The following is a 14171-nucleotide window of genomic DNA, read 5'->3' as shown; positions in this document are numbered from 1 at the left end:
TGCATCCAAAGAAATGAAAACTCTTTCAAACGTTTGGAAATTAATTTGATAGAATTCCAAGGAAGTCAGCATTAATGATTTGCACTTGAAAACATTAAATAGATCTTGAATCAACCTGTTGATTGCAGTTTTACATTTTTACTTTATTAGAATAATCTGAACAAGATTAAATTCCGAACACTTGATACTGAATTTCAATGCAATTATTCTGAAAGGCTCTAAATTCTGACAAAAATATTAATGTTGGCAGTTCAGCATTTTTTATAAAAATGAACTACATACTTTGTAAGAAAAACAATGTTCACAAAGGCAAATAGCATTGCTTTTCTAAAACTGAAGTTACTAGTGGAACAAATCTCGAGCTGGAAGCAAATTCTCATGCTTTGGTTTTTTGTTTTAATATTTTTTTTGAATGGCATTCTAATTTTGCTGATGGCAAGTTACTTTATTACAGTACATGCTTTTAAAAGAAAACATTTATTTGGTCAAGTGTTTATATGGTGAGCTACATAAGGCAATACTAATTATAAAAATCACAGCAGGTTTAATTTAAAGTGTTCCAACAATGTTTGCCTCTTTACAGATGGCAACTACCTTACAAACTTGTTTTTAAATATACAGCAAAAATAAAAGAACAAAAAAAACTTTCAGAGACTTTCTGAAACACAAACTTGTCTACACCACATTCCTCGTAAACATGCCGAAGTCTTCTTTTGTCTTTTTTTTTTCTTTTTCACTGCCACGGACTGGGCACTGCAATGTTGCATGTGAAAAGGAGGAAAAAACAAAGAATTGTTCTGTTATGTAACTCGTTTAAGGCAATGTTCTTCTGAATTCGTCATGAAATCCATCAGGTCTAAAAAAGGCACAAACTCTCATTCTTCCAAATATATTAAAACTTGAGCCAGAAGCCCAGTCCTTCAGCTGCCTCCTCTCCCTTGGAAAGTGTCTTATTCATTTTCAACAATCACAGCAATGTTTGTAAGCAATAACTATCAATTATATGAACATTATGAGATCCATATTTATTATAAAAAGAAAAAAAAACACAACCACGTGTAGTAACGGTCAAACCTGCCTTGAGACCGTTTAACCATGAGAAAGTTCAAAAGCACCAGCTTTCACATCTACATTTTAATGTATCCCATTTTCAAAAAAAATCTATCCATGAACTCTGCCCGAAACTGGCTGTAGGCTGCCCTTTACTTCGGACCACAGAATAAACGGCAAACTTTGTTGTTGGTTTTTTTTTTCCATCCATTTAGCTCCCACTCTCTTTCACGCCTGATCCCAGATGAGACACCACAATGGGACAATGGCGCGGCGAGGGAAAAAAATCAAATGGACGTCCTCGGCAGAGCTGTGTCAGAGACCAAGGTGAATCTCTGAGGAGTAAACATCCCAGAAGAGCTCCTTTCTTGCCACTACAACGGTGGCTCTTCCTCCATCGGTTCGTCCTCTGGCCTGAAGCGGTAACAGAAATCCAAGGGTTCAGCATCACTTCTTGAAAACAACAGGTTTTAAAGCAAATTGACAATTAATAGCTTAAGGGCTTTAATACTATCCATGAGGGGAACAATCATATGGCTTTTAAAAACTACGGAGTAAAATCCAATTCAAAAGAAGCAAGACACAAATGTCTTTGTGCACAAAAAGTTTGTACTAATCATTGTGCTACAATGACTTCAACAGAAGGAAAATGAGTTTACATGTTTGCATTATTACATTTTTTTCCTTTTTTTAAAGTGTTCTTAAACATTTGGTTTTGGCAAGGAAAGGTGGATAAAACAAAGTTTACAAAATCTTTCTTGTGTTTGGCTAAAGGATGATCAATTAAATCTACCATTTTGTAATGTGATTATTCAACAACCTACATTTTGTATGTCTAAAATGTCTAAAAAAACTCACTTTGCAATTTTGACAAAGTGAAATGGGTCCAATTCTCAGGGTTTTGTTGTGACAGTCAGTCACAAAAGATGCACATGGGTTGTTGTACAGACTTCTCAATCACAATGCTGTTTGCAGTTTGTACTACAAATAAGGATTCACAATTTTCTGACTCAGCAAATGTATGTAGAGATATACAAACAGAGCATCTGTATGTAAGGTTTCTACATGTTTTCAATTATATGTTTGGCACAACCTGGCTCTCAGAAGCAAGACTATTTTGGACCTGTGCCTCCTCAACCAGATGAAATCCACTAAGACTTTCTGACAGTAAAATCCAATATATCTTTATTCATACCTTTCTGTTGCATGCCTGTATGATGTATCAAAAGTGTTTATAAAATGGGATTATAACGTGAATTTTTATTTCACATTTTTTGTCTTCAGTTATTTCTTATCTCTTTAGGATCAGCAGTTGTTCAACACGGCCCACAGCAGAGTCAGCTCTGACTGGAGGAGTTGTATGGTTCACACTGAGAAAGCCACAAGCTAAACAGTGTCCATCAAGTCAAAGGGGTCACTAGTGCATGGCTACCTAGGAATACAACGGCCAACTAAAGCCCACCCAAAGCCAATGGTACTGTAATTAATGACACTGTCTGCTCTTAATGAACACCTTCACTGGTTGAGTCAGTTGGAAGACCCATACACTGTATATCCATTTTTAATTTTTAACAGTGTGCGGAATAAGACAGAAGTGAATAATTAAATAAAGGAAGGATTATTTTTCAATTATAAAAAAATGAGCATTATTTAATCATACACTGTTAGGATAAACAGTATCAGAACTCAGGTCAATTATATTTTATATTATATACGCAAGTGGTACAGTCAGGTGAAAGCACAACCAAAAGTGAGATTTTGTTATATTTTATGCATTTATTCATTACTAAAAACTATATTAAAACGTATATAGACATTGTTATATAAATCAAGGATTCTTGTGACTATCACAATAATATTCCATGAAACTGTCCCGATATAGAGAAGATTATATGCTTATAGTATATGAAATTAAAGAAAGACTAATTGTAAAAGTCAAGTGTTACTGAACTTAAGTACCACATACTCATGAATAACCAAGTATAATCATTATTACTGTTTATAGAGTTTTGATTGCACGTGATATCAAGTTTTGACTACTGTGTATGTATTGTCAACCAAAGACTAGAACAGGAGGTACTAACTGAATATGAAACCTTGATTAACCCTGCTCTTGTTAGTGGAGTTCTGCTTAATTCTCTAAGAAGGAATACCAGTTTAAAAAATAAAATACATGGTGTAATTAACAATTTGAAGCTCTTTATATACCATGAGAGGGCATCAGGTTCAGACAAGATGGAAGTCCTAGTCTGAGCCACATTACCCATAATGCTATGTGGAATGAGCTGCTGCCCTCAGTCACCTGACCAATAGGAGGAAGCTGGTACCTCACCACCACCACTGGAATAGAGGAGGAGCAATGCCCACAGTGGTAATCAAGCCGGCAAGCTGGCTGAATGTTGACTGATTTAAATGCATATTCTTAGACATTATTTACTTTAAGATTTGATGTCTTTGTATGCTTTACATAATAGTACTAGTACTGTGGGGACAGCATAGCATAGTGGGTACATTTCTGAGCTCATAACTGGTGAGATGTAGGTTCAGGTCCCTGCTGTGCACCAGCTGTGGTAACCTGAGTAAGGTACATAACCCCCACTGTCTTATTTAAGAGATAAGTGTCCAAATTCTATAGTGGTAGATTTAGAAGAACACAAGAACACAAAACATACCTTTTCTCCATCTGTTTGGCTGCGACTGATAAAGAGGCCATGGCTGTGACAGTCTCCGCTTCCTCGGTTTCACACTTCTGAGCTTCGATCACAGAGTAGCCGACCGTAGACGCAAAGCGCTGCACGGATCGCCAGTATTTACCTAGCACAGCAGATCAATGTTCAAGTCAGGCATGTCTCCTCTAGAAGTTGGCATTAGTTTCAATGCCTTGACAAAACAATTGAAATCAAAAGAGCTACAGATATACAAGATATCTATACTTGCTGCCCTCAGACTATCTGCCTCATGTATACTCAGCCCATGTTTTCAACACAGTAATCTCAAAAGAATACTGCCAACTTCAAATTTATACAATTTATTTAAAGAGCTTGCTACTATTCATTTGGCTAAAGTTCACATTCAGGAAATTACATTTTCAACTGTCATGTTTAAATTGTAAAAGTACAGGTAATGGGGGTTGTCCAATTGATAGTTTAGCTGACATTTTAATCCAAATCAATTTATGGATAATGGAGTATTAAGCATGGAGCAATTGCTGGTGCAGACTCGAAATATATTTGAAGATGACCAAGTAGGTATAAATGCCTTATTCACGGTATCACTCTGTGAGTCAATAGAAGATTTGGAACCGAAAGCTCTATATTATGGCCTTTTACTTTAATATCTAGCTGCCTCACACACTCAAGTGTACATTGTTTGGCTTTAAGCCTTCCTTTTTTTAAACTGTAACTGGAAGAAATATCCAGTTCCTTCTTCACCAAGGCTGCATAATTAAAGATACTGTAGCTTTGCTTGTCATTACCCAGTTCTTGTACTTACTGTGAATTTCCAGGACCTTTTCCATGGATCGCACCGCATTAGGATTAGGCCTCTGCTGAAGGACATCTTGTGGAAAGGGATCAGGCTGATGAAAGAACAGAGACATGTGTCAGATAGAAGAAAAAATGATTTATGAAATGCCTCCTTAAGAAATGCACTACAGAATTAAAAAAATAACTTTAACTTTACTACATTAGCATTTTGATAATTAATAAATGTGGTTAACATACAGAAGGTTTATTCCAATTTTGAACTGAAGAGAACTGATAAAACCCAGGTATTTATAAGAATTGTATCCTATAAAAAAAGGAGAGTGAGGGATAAGCGTGTGCCAGGATGCTGATTCATCATGTTGTATACAAAGTTGCACTTTCTCAGGACTGAGGAAAGGCTGTGGATTAAAAATGTGAACACAAGACCAACACAACACACACTTAAGTCTCCTATCTTTGCTGAAAAATTACTTTCCTGTGTATAAAATGTTAGATTCAAAATGCAAGAAAAGGTAACACAAACTTTCTGCTCTAGGAAAACCTAAGAATGTTAAAAAAATAAAGTTGTCAAGAGGAAACACTGTGTTTTGAACACCACATTCCTAATCCGGAATGATTAGATTTCCTTCTGGCTGTGGGCTACCCTCCTCCCAATCCCCCACGTGAAAAGAAAATGTGCAAAAGCCAATTTTTCATTGTGAAAATACTAAAATGAAAGATATGGAATGCTTCATCCCAAAAAACCTCCCTTAAAAAGAGGCACTTGTAATATTAAATCAGTCCACTTGATTTGGCAGAGTAAAAAGAAAATAATGCCTTGGTGCCCTTTAGCAAAGCTGAAAGTTTTATTTTAATTAAAACAAATAAGAAAAGGAAAGGGGTGGGGGGAAAGGGGCACATGTTGCAGTCTGGAGATAGGGATACCATAATCCTACTCTGGCACGATAAAAACCTGATCAAACCAAGACATTCACATCCACTTTCCCCTTACTCAATAAAACTATATTAAATTCTTCAAAGGCACAGTCTTTTCCCCTTTGACATTCCAGTTTATTACTTAGGGATTTGGGATGGTAGAGGGGAGATTACAGCATTGTCTGCTAAGAGTTATAAACACTTAAAAAATTCAGCACAAATACTAAGGAAACCAGCGGGCTTCTGTCCTTGTTGAGTTAAAAGCGGGGTTTGCTGGGAAGACTGCCCATGTCATTTTGTGTCAGGTCAGTATGTTGGAGGCAGGGGCAATGCGGGTGAAGGCAGAACACTTTTCTTCCGATGTTTGGATGCAGAAAGACTGCTCTGCACTAAATCCAAAAATCCTATGTTTAGGAATACTTTTCTTAACAGCACAGGCTCTAATAATGAATTGTTCTAACATTCATTTTTCACTCGTTTTCACCGTTAGTGTTCCTGTCTATGTAAAAAACTAGCTGAGGTTTCTTGCTTAGGTGGCCTTGCACACAGCACACTGTCTGAGTGAAGAAGACTTGGAGCCAGGTGGTCACAGACTAACAGACCCCATCATGGGAGCTCAGCTGCAGGCATGCCTCAAGTTTATAGTGGATCTGTTCCAGCAATTTTCTTCTGCTTTAAAACATAGGCTGCACAGTATCGGGACAGACATCTACAGCGTTTTCGTCATTCCATGCTCTTGTTATAATGTAGGCATGACTGACTTTAAGCCTGGCATGGTCAGAGGCTAAAACTGTCCGTCATTTTGAAGGACGGCTCTTTTGCACGCCTATAAACTTTAATGAGTCCTGTCAACACACTGCCGGCTGGCTAGCAGGTACGAAACACATGGCAGTCAGTAACATTTACTGTGACACAAGTATTTATTTGATTTTTAAGAATTTTAAGCATTTTCTTTAGACACGCAGAATATTTTGTTCTACTAGTGTTGGCCTTTAAAAAAAAACCTGTTATTGAAACCATATACTGTCAATTATACGTTCCAATACATAGGGAGAATATTAACATTTCTGAGAAGCTGCATGAACTGTCAAGAAAACCAAAACTGAAAAAAGAAATAACATTTCTAGGAATAACTTCACTTTTTTGATTTTCAAAATGGTGGAACTGAAGACCTTTCTGGGATTAGTGTATTTTTTTGTACTAAACTGCTTTTTAAAGAAATGAAACAGTAGAATGTGTCTTCAATAACAATTAGGAATTAGGAAATTATTTAAAATAAATCCTAACCACTGCAATTAGGAAACGGACGTCTGTTTAAATACTTCAATCTATTAGTCATATGTTCAGCACTAAGATAATGCTTCATTCAAGTGCCATTTAACTGTAAAGTATAAAGCCACTAAAACATAATGAAATAAACAGCATGCTTTTAATGTTTTAAAAGTCTGCCTAATTTCTGACGAACAGAATTTTGCATTTTGTAAAGTGTGATATTAATCTTGCTAGAAATAAACTGCACCTGCAGCACATCAGTAAAATGGCTAATGTGATGGCAGTAACCATTCATTAGCAGTGGCATTAAACAGCAAACAAATAAAATGCACAGAATCAACATTCAGCTTTGTGGTTTACCCGTGTAGCACAAAACTTTCTTTTGACTTTGTTCTTTGTTGGAGCACTATTTATTTCACACAAATGATGACAGTAAATAGTCATAGCGATTCATTCCAAACACAGACTGCAATGGTAACTTATACAGCTGGAGCTCCATGTGTTTGTGTCTGCTGGCAAATCAAGCACTCATTGCTTCTCTATCTGTTTCATCAAAGGTTATGGGACACAGCTATTTCAATACATTCCAATTTTATTGCACTACAGGTTTCACAAAAGATTATGATAAAACACTTACTTCCTGCTTTTTGATGTCAATTAAGAACCTTTTTTGTTTTATCTGTTATCAGTTATTTCATAGTTGTCCCAGATGCTGACAAACCCTTAAAATAAATGAGCACTATTTAATCTGCACTTGTTTAAAATGTTTCCATGAAGGTCCAGTTGAAGTCCTTCATGGAGTGAAAACATACGAAAACGTACAGGGATCTGTTTACAAATTTTCAAATACCACTGAATTATACAGAATAAGATATTTAAACAATAAAATGTAGTTAAGGAGACACCGTCTGAAGGCCTTACATTCCAAAGTCTCTCTAAGGCATATATGTATTCTTTTCTCTTGGGAAAATGTGCTGAAATGCAGACTCTAGAGCGGGTTTATGATAATGGCTTTCCTTTACTGAAAATGATTCCCAATTTCCCTTAATTATACAATTCCTTTTTGCTAACAGTGGGCCCATATGGTAAAAGTGTGATTTAAACAACTTTCAGATGTTCTATGGGCATTGTAAATTGGCAGGTGGTATGATAAAGGTTTAATGCATAATTAGAAATACTTTTGTACTGTACCCATCTTTTAACCACCTGATGTAGCTGACTAAACGGTTTATGCCCAAGCCTATACAGTACGATTTGGAAAGTAATCTTGTCTCATTTTTTCTGTCTAACAGTTTATTTTCACTCATTTATAACTGCTTTAATGGTGAATAACAGCCCACACCTCTCTGATGAGATACTGTACGTCAGCTTTAGGGGGGAAGAGATTCCACAACAATGCTTTAAAATTAATTGCTTGGTCCTCAGTAAACCTGTCCCAGCTCAATTCTGTGAAAAATTCTTTTTCCACTGACAAAGACTCTCTACTACCTTCTACCCTGAAGAGGTGCCCAGACGAGAAAATTGGAAGGGAAAAGGCATCCCTACTAGTTTTACATCAACCAGAATCTTAGTCACGTCAACCTGGACTAAACAGAATGCATGGCTGTTACTTCCATTTAACATAAGCAGCAGTCTTGGAAACTATATTTTATTATTTTTTTATTGTTCTGTTTATTTTTCTTTTGTTCCAGAATGTATCTGGATGACTTCCATCAAACTTCCAATTCCTGGAAATGATTTACAGTTTTATCTTGAGCCTTGTAGTAGCAGAAGCAGCAGTGCATAGGCAAATCCCCTAATCCCCCTTTTTAAACTGCCTCTATTATGCTGGCCACAGTTGTGCCACAACTTTCCTCGCTCCTGTTCCCACTGATAGCATAAACTGATCTTTAGAGATCAGAAACTACAGGAAGTACTTCAATTTACAACAGAATTCATGGGATTTATGGAAAAAAAACAGATTATGTGACAATTCATGTCAGGCTTACTGCTTCATACTACAGTGTGTATGCTACAGTATGTATGCTGGAGAGGTTTGCCATGTATTTACAGTATAAAGTCCCATTAACACACTTTTGACGGCAACTGTGGGTCTGTCCATTTTTTTATCTCTTTATAAGCACAGCAGGGATAAACCTATCTTGTTTTGAATGATCCCATTGCTAGAACTTTAAGCCATCTAACTTTTACTCAACCTCATGGAGTGCATGACAGAGACACCTCTGTAAAGTTTTAAATGAGCTGATGTGCAGAATATCACACATTACAAGAACATAGAAATCAAAGTTTTAGGTGATGTACACAGAACAAAATCAGTGGGGGTGTGGCCGGCTGCAAAAGTTTGCTAGGCAAGAAAATAAAAAGAATGATGCAATGATAATCAAGTTGAAAATTTAACTGATTAACATAATCCGATTTATATAATGGTTTTGATTTCAAAGCAATTCATATTTAGGAAGTAATGATGTGCAGGACCCACTTGGGTGTTGTGTAATGGCCATCATGTGCCAACAACTTCAATACATAACCGATTGGGTGGAGAAGTGAAAAACTGCTTCACCAATAGAATCAAGAGGGAAATTTAGGCAAGCAAGGAATGGGTGGATTAATAGAGTACCATAAGAACTTTAATGACCAAGTAGTGAGGACCTCAGTTCAAGTTTCAACTGAAAGACATATTGTACACCTCCTACAGCACAGTGTCCCCTAAATGCTACACTAATGCAATGGTTTGGAAACTCTGGCCTGAAGGAAAGAGTATTACCTACTGCTCCAAATACTGTATTTTCATCACTGAATAAAATGTGAAGTTTCACCTTAATTTATTCAAACAAGTAACTTTCAGCAAATAAAACCCAGCTTTTCTCGTCTTGTTATGCATGTGTTCCTTCACAAGGGCTATATGATTCACCATACATTTAAAAGTCCACAATGCAAACTGTCTCTACTGCCTATACTTACTGTATATACTGTATTGCTTGACAACCAATGACATTGTTGCAGTTCCTTTTGTGAACCAAAGGGACATGAAAGTTATCCCAACTAGGAGTCAGCATATAATAGAAGACCTACTCCAAATAGGACAGATTATTGAAGGGGCCCCACTCCTGCTCCTACTGGAATTATATTAAGTCAATGAATCTACCAGCATGTCTTTGGGAGGAGGGAGGAGCGAATATGAGCACTCTACACAAATAGCATTACAGTCCAGAACTGAACTCAGGACTTCTACTATAAGGCATTCAGGCTTCCAAATTGAAACCAACAATGGCATCTGAATTAAATCACAACTATTTTTTACACATTTGCCACACAATGTAAATATATTAAAGAGGAGAAATATTTTTTTAAAAAGCAGGTGCTACCCGGTTCATTACATACCGTAGATCTATCGTCTATAAGACACGGGTGTTCCAACGATTTTGTAAAGAGCTATTGCATACTGGATAAAAGGAAGGCCTGATATTATATTGATACAGCAATATAAGTTCCTCTAATATGTACTATTTCTGATTGCGTTAAAGAATAAAAAAAAATAATTGAGTGACATTGCCTTTTCAGTGAGAAACAGTGGGCAATGGTTTGCTTGTTAACTCAAATGTCAAATGCAGCCAAAAATAAATAGATGTGTGGTCAAAAGTTAGTGAACATGAACATTTAAATTTCAGTTCTATAAACTTAATATCTTGAATTGTTATGACATCTATTTCCATATCTAATGTTCCCATACAGTGCTTCCATAGTTCAGTATGTATTGTTCCTCACTGAAACACTGCTGAATACCACTGTGCTGTATTTTAAGAATGTTTAATGAAAAATGACATTTTCTGCTCTGAAATCAAATGTACTTATTTTAGGCAATGTATATTCAATTTTGGATTTGGACTTAATCCTTTCATATTATATTAGGGGTAATTGAATCATAAGCATCAAATTCAGGAAAAAAATATGTGCACAGATGTAAACGTCTGAATTAAATCATGGTTCCCTCCTTTAGGGATTGCTGTTTTACCACATTATTATTTAGACAAACTTGCTATGCCAAAACTATTCTATTATAAAGTCAGTCTTTAACTTTCTCAATTCTGCAGCCAAAAATCGAGTAAAAGCTAGTTTAGCAATTAAAAGTGACATTACATTACATAGTATGAAACCTGTTATATTCCATTAATCAAGGTTGCTAGTTTTTCATCTCAAGCTAAAGTCTACATACTTCCATAATTAACCTCATAGACTTTAACCCGGTATTTCTTATTTTCTTTATTTTTTTATATGTGGCAAAACATTAACTCCCAAACTGTGCAATACATGATGCAATACGTTAGCAGTTTTGGGTCTCCATCAGAGAAGAGTAGAAAATAGAATTTAATGTAGGCTCTTCTGAGCCAGTGTTTCTTCAGTCATGGTTGCCTTGAGCATTATTAAAGCAACATTAAGTGTCTTTTATAGTATATAAAATTACATGATACATTCAATAGCACCAACAAGCAAAACAACAAATGTTTCATAATTATCTGACCATGGTGCATTGCCTTGTTTACTCTACAATTTGTATTATTATTTTATAATCGGTATTACTGAAGGGAACTATGGCAGGTTTTTCTTTTTTGTTGTTCCCCTTTTTACTTTCTGAATTAAAAATATAAAGTACCTATTAAAGACACCTTTAAAAAATGGATAACAGAAAGTCACAAATGCTAAACTTTCAACACACTGAAGTAAACAAATCTTCTGAATACACACAGAAAGAAAACAGGCATCACAAATCAGAAGCATTAAAAAGTAATTAAGGCAAATATTGACAATACCTAGTTGTAAAATATCTGGCCCAGAGCAGTAAATACATTAGGTTTTGGAAATATGACCTGAAATCACAAAACAGTTACACAGCTTGAAAAGAATGAAAGAATTTAATAATGATGCCTTGTACAGTATGTAAAACTGCCTTTAACCTTATACCTTCTTCTGCACATTGCGTTTTATGCCTGTGCAAAGGGGTTATACCCTTGGAACTGGGCCTCTTTAGAAATGAGCATGAACAGCACAAGTGAACCTGTTTTGAATATCTGTCTTGCAGTAGGAAAAACCACAGCAGTTTAAAGCTTAGATCTGACAGGTACTAAAGAGTGCAGCGTGTGTGAAGTACCTGTCAGTTCCACTACAAACAGTCTCTCTCAGAAGGATTCCGTCTTTCTTTTTTTCTTACCTCGTTTCCCAGTAAAGCAGAAACACATGCTTCGGATGCATCGCAAATGGCGGTGAGGTCATGACCCCCTTCCAAAGCTAGCACTACACGGCCCCCAGCCAATCCCATCAGCTGCTTCGTCAGGTAGCCAAAACCTGCCACAGGAAACAGGAAATGCAACAAGGGTCAAAGTTCGGCGGGCAACTTTAGCTCTTGGACAGCGATCAAAGGATAAGCAAGGAAAAAAAGGTATTACATCATATTTTCTTTAAAAAAAAAAGAAAAAAATGGCACTTGCGATTTACTCAGACTAAACACATAATATGAGCCAGGTTTAATTTTAATAAATGTGGCTTAGTATTTTGGCTCCAGTCTCCTTTTGATCTTTCTTTTAATATATGCATTTTTTTCTTTTCTGGAAATCGCCAATACATTTTTTGAGTACAATATACTGGCACGGTATACTATGCAAAAGGATCCAAACAAAACAGATTTTTATTTGTATTTTCTTATGTGCTGAACGAAATGAGAAATAAAATGACACAACATCTGTGCTATCTGCAAAATTGTAGACTGGCACAGGACAGGTTCATGACGCAGAAATCGTGCACTTGTGATATCCTTTTCTAGCTAAAGCATAACCACTGTACTGCTAAAATGTATTTATGAGGTTAAATGTTTGTTCATCTTCTGACCCACGGTCCTTGATGGTGGATAGTGAATAATCCAACACATGGTGTTGGGCTAATAGAAAACAATCCTGTAACATGCAGAATTAATCTGAAAATACTGCAATAGCACAGCAGAGGTAGAAACAAAAAACAGAGCTGGGAAACAGTGCTTGTCACAGGCTATTTAAGTAGTTTTTGATCAAGAATTTGGAAGAATTGAATCAAACCAATTTTTATCTCAAGGCATGAGACAAATATTCACTGGACATGCAACATTTCTTTAAAGCTGCAGTTTAAAAATGTTGTTTAAACAGCAATAGAGATCTAACAAACATGCAACGATGTGTTTATTCTGCACAATACCATTTCAACTTAAGCATTGTGTGGCATTTAGTAAACACTACCTTCTGATTGCCATGCAAAATGTAGTTGATAATTGTACATTTGAAACCAGGCTACAGAAAATCCCCCAATAACATGTTCATCTAATTTTTGTTCTTAAGAGATTTTTCTAGTTCTAAATGATTTACTGATCCATAAGGTATTATCATGTTTTTTTTAACTACTTGTGTTATAAATTATAAAACAGCAAATCCCTAATCTCACTCACTCCACAAAGAAAAAATATACACGAATGCAACAAGGCCAGGAGAGTGGACAGTACACAGTCTTTCATGATGACTGAGAAATAAAAAAAAGGATGTACTACAAAATATATTAGTACTATATATAATACTAAATACAGTACTACAAAAAGCGCCCTCTACTGAGAAAAAAACATATAATACATTCTCTTCATTTGATTTAAGCTTTTTGCTTTTACTGAAAAGCTATGCATGACTCAAAATACAATTAAAAAGTTATTCCTGCAGCAAATGTATCCCCAGGGATGTCTTTCCTGGTTTTTGCTTTGTAGCAAATGAATATCTGGTACAGTAGTGTAATAAAGATTATGCAATCAGATAAGACCTCTTTTAAATTACACATATACAGTGACTATTCTTCCTACAATTTGTGGTCTAGAAGAAATTAAACAAAGGCAACATTAAGCTAATCACCTAAGAAATCTCCATTTGTATACACATTAAATTAAAATGCACTTACACTTAGCTGTCACTTTGTATCCTCCAAGCGGGGATGGGTGTCCCTCCACAGCATCGAATCCTGAAGAAACCAGAACGACATCAGGAGCAAACTCATTTGCAATGGGCATTACCACAGTCCTGCAATGAGACAAAAAAAGCATCATTTCACCATCAGCTCTTACAGAAAATGTGCGCCTTAAAATGCAGGTGATATATGCAGATATGTAATACTGTAATGAAACTGCAGTTTTCATATATTTTTCTTGATTTTCATTGTTCCACAGTCTCTATATCAATCCAGGTGAAATGAACAGCTTATGCCTGTACCCATTTTATGGGGACTGAATTTTACCCAAAACCCAATTTTTAGACTTTTTTATTAACCACTTTAATACCTTGCATAAATACTACAATTTTACTAATAAAGAACTATAAAAAGTAAACTTTATAATGTAATGGCTTGTATTCAAAACAGCTATAAATAACTATTTTTGAAACCATTTCTGAT

The 14171-nt window shown here is 35.8% G+C and overlaps 1 protein-coding gene across 6 annotated transcripts in view; it reads right to left on the bottom strand.

Moving 5' to 3' along the window:
- Positions 1-707: 707 nt before the first annotated feature.
- hdac4 (histone deacetylase 4) overlaps positions 708-14171 on the bottom strand; it is a 244485-nt gene continuing 231021 nt past the window's right edge. For all 6 annotated transcript variants that reach the window (XM_088930368.1, XM_088930369.1, XM_088930370.1 and 3 more), the window contains 5 exons: positions 13683-13801; positions 11929-12062; positions 4543-4627; positions 3723-3864; positions 708-1464 (listed from right to left, as the gene is read on the bottom strand). In XM_088930368.1, the coding sequence (XP_088786494.1) occupies positions 1425-1464; positions 3723-3864; positions 4543-4627; positions 11929-12062; positions 13683-13801 (520 nt within the window). In that variant the 3' untranslated portion in view covers positions 708-1424. The remainder of the gene's footprint in view (positions 1465-3722; positions 3865-4542; positions 4628-11928; positions 12063-13682; positions 13802-14171) is intronic.

Source organism: Atractosteus spatula, chromosome 13 (assembly GCF_055471065.1).
Source record: "Atractosteus spatula isolate fAtrSpa1 chromosome 13, fAtrSpa1.hap1, whole genome shotgun sequence".
Classification (NCBI taxonomy): Eukaryota; Metazoa; Chordata; class Actinopteri; order Semionotiformes; family Lepisosteidae; genus Atractosteus; species Atractosteus spatula.
The sequence above is the reverse complement of the archived record's forward strand: the minus strand, read 5'-3'. Positions and strand labels throughout refer to the sequence as shown.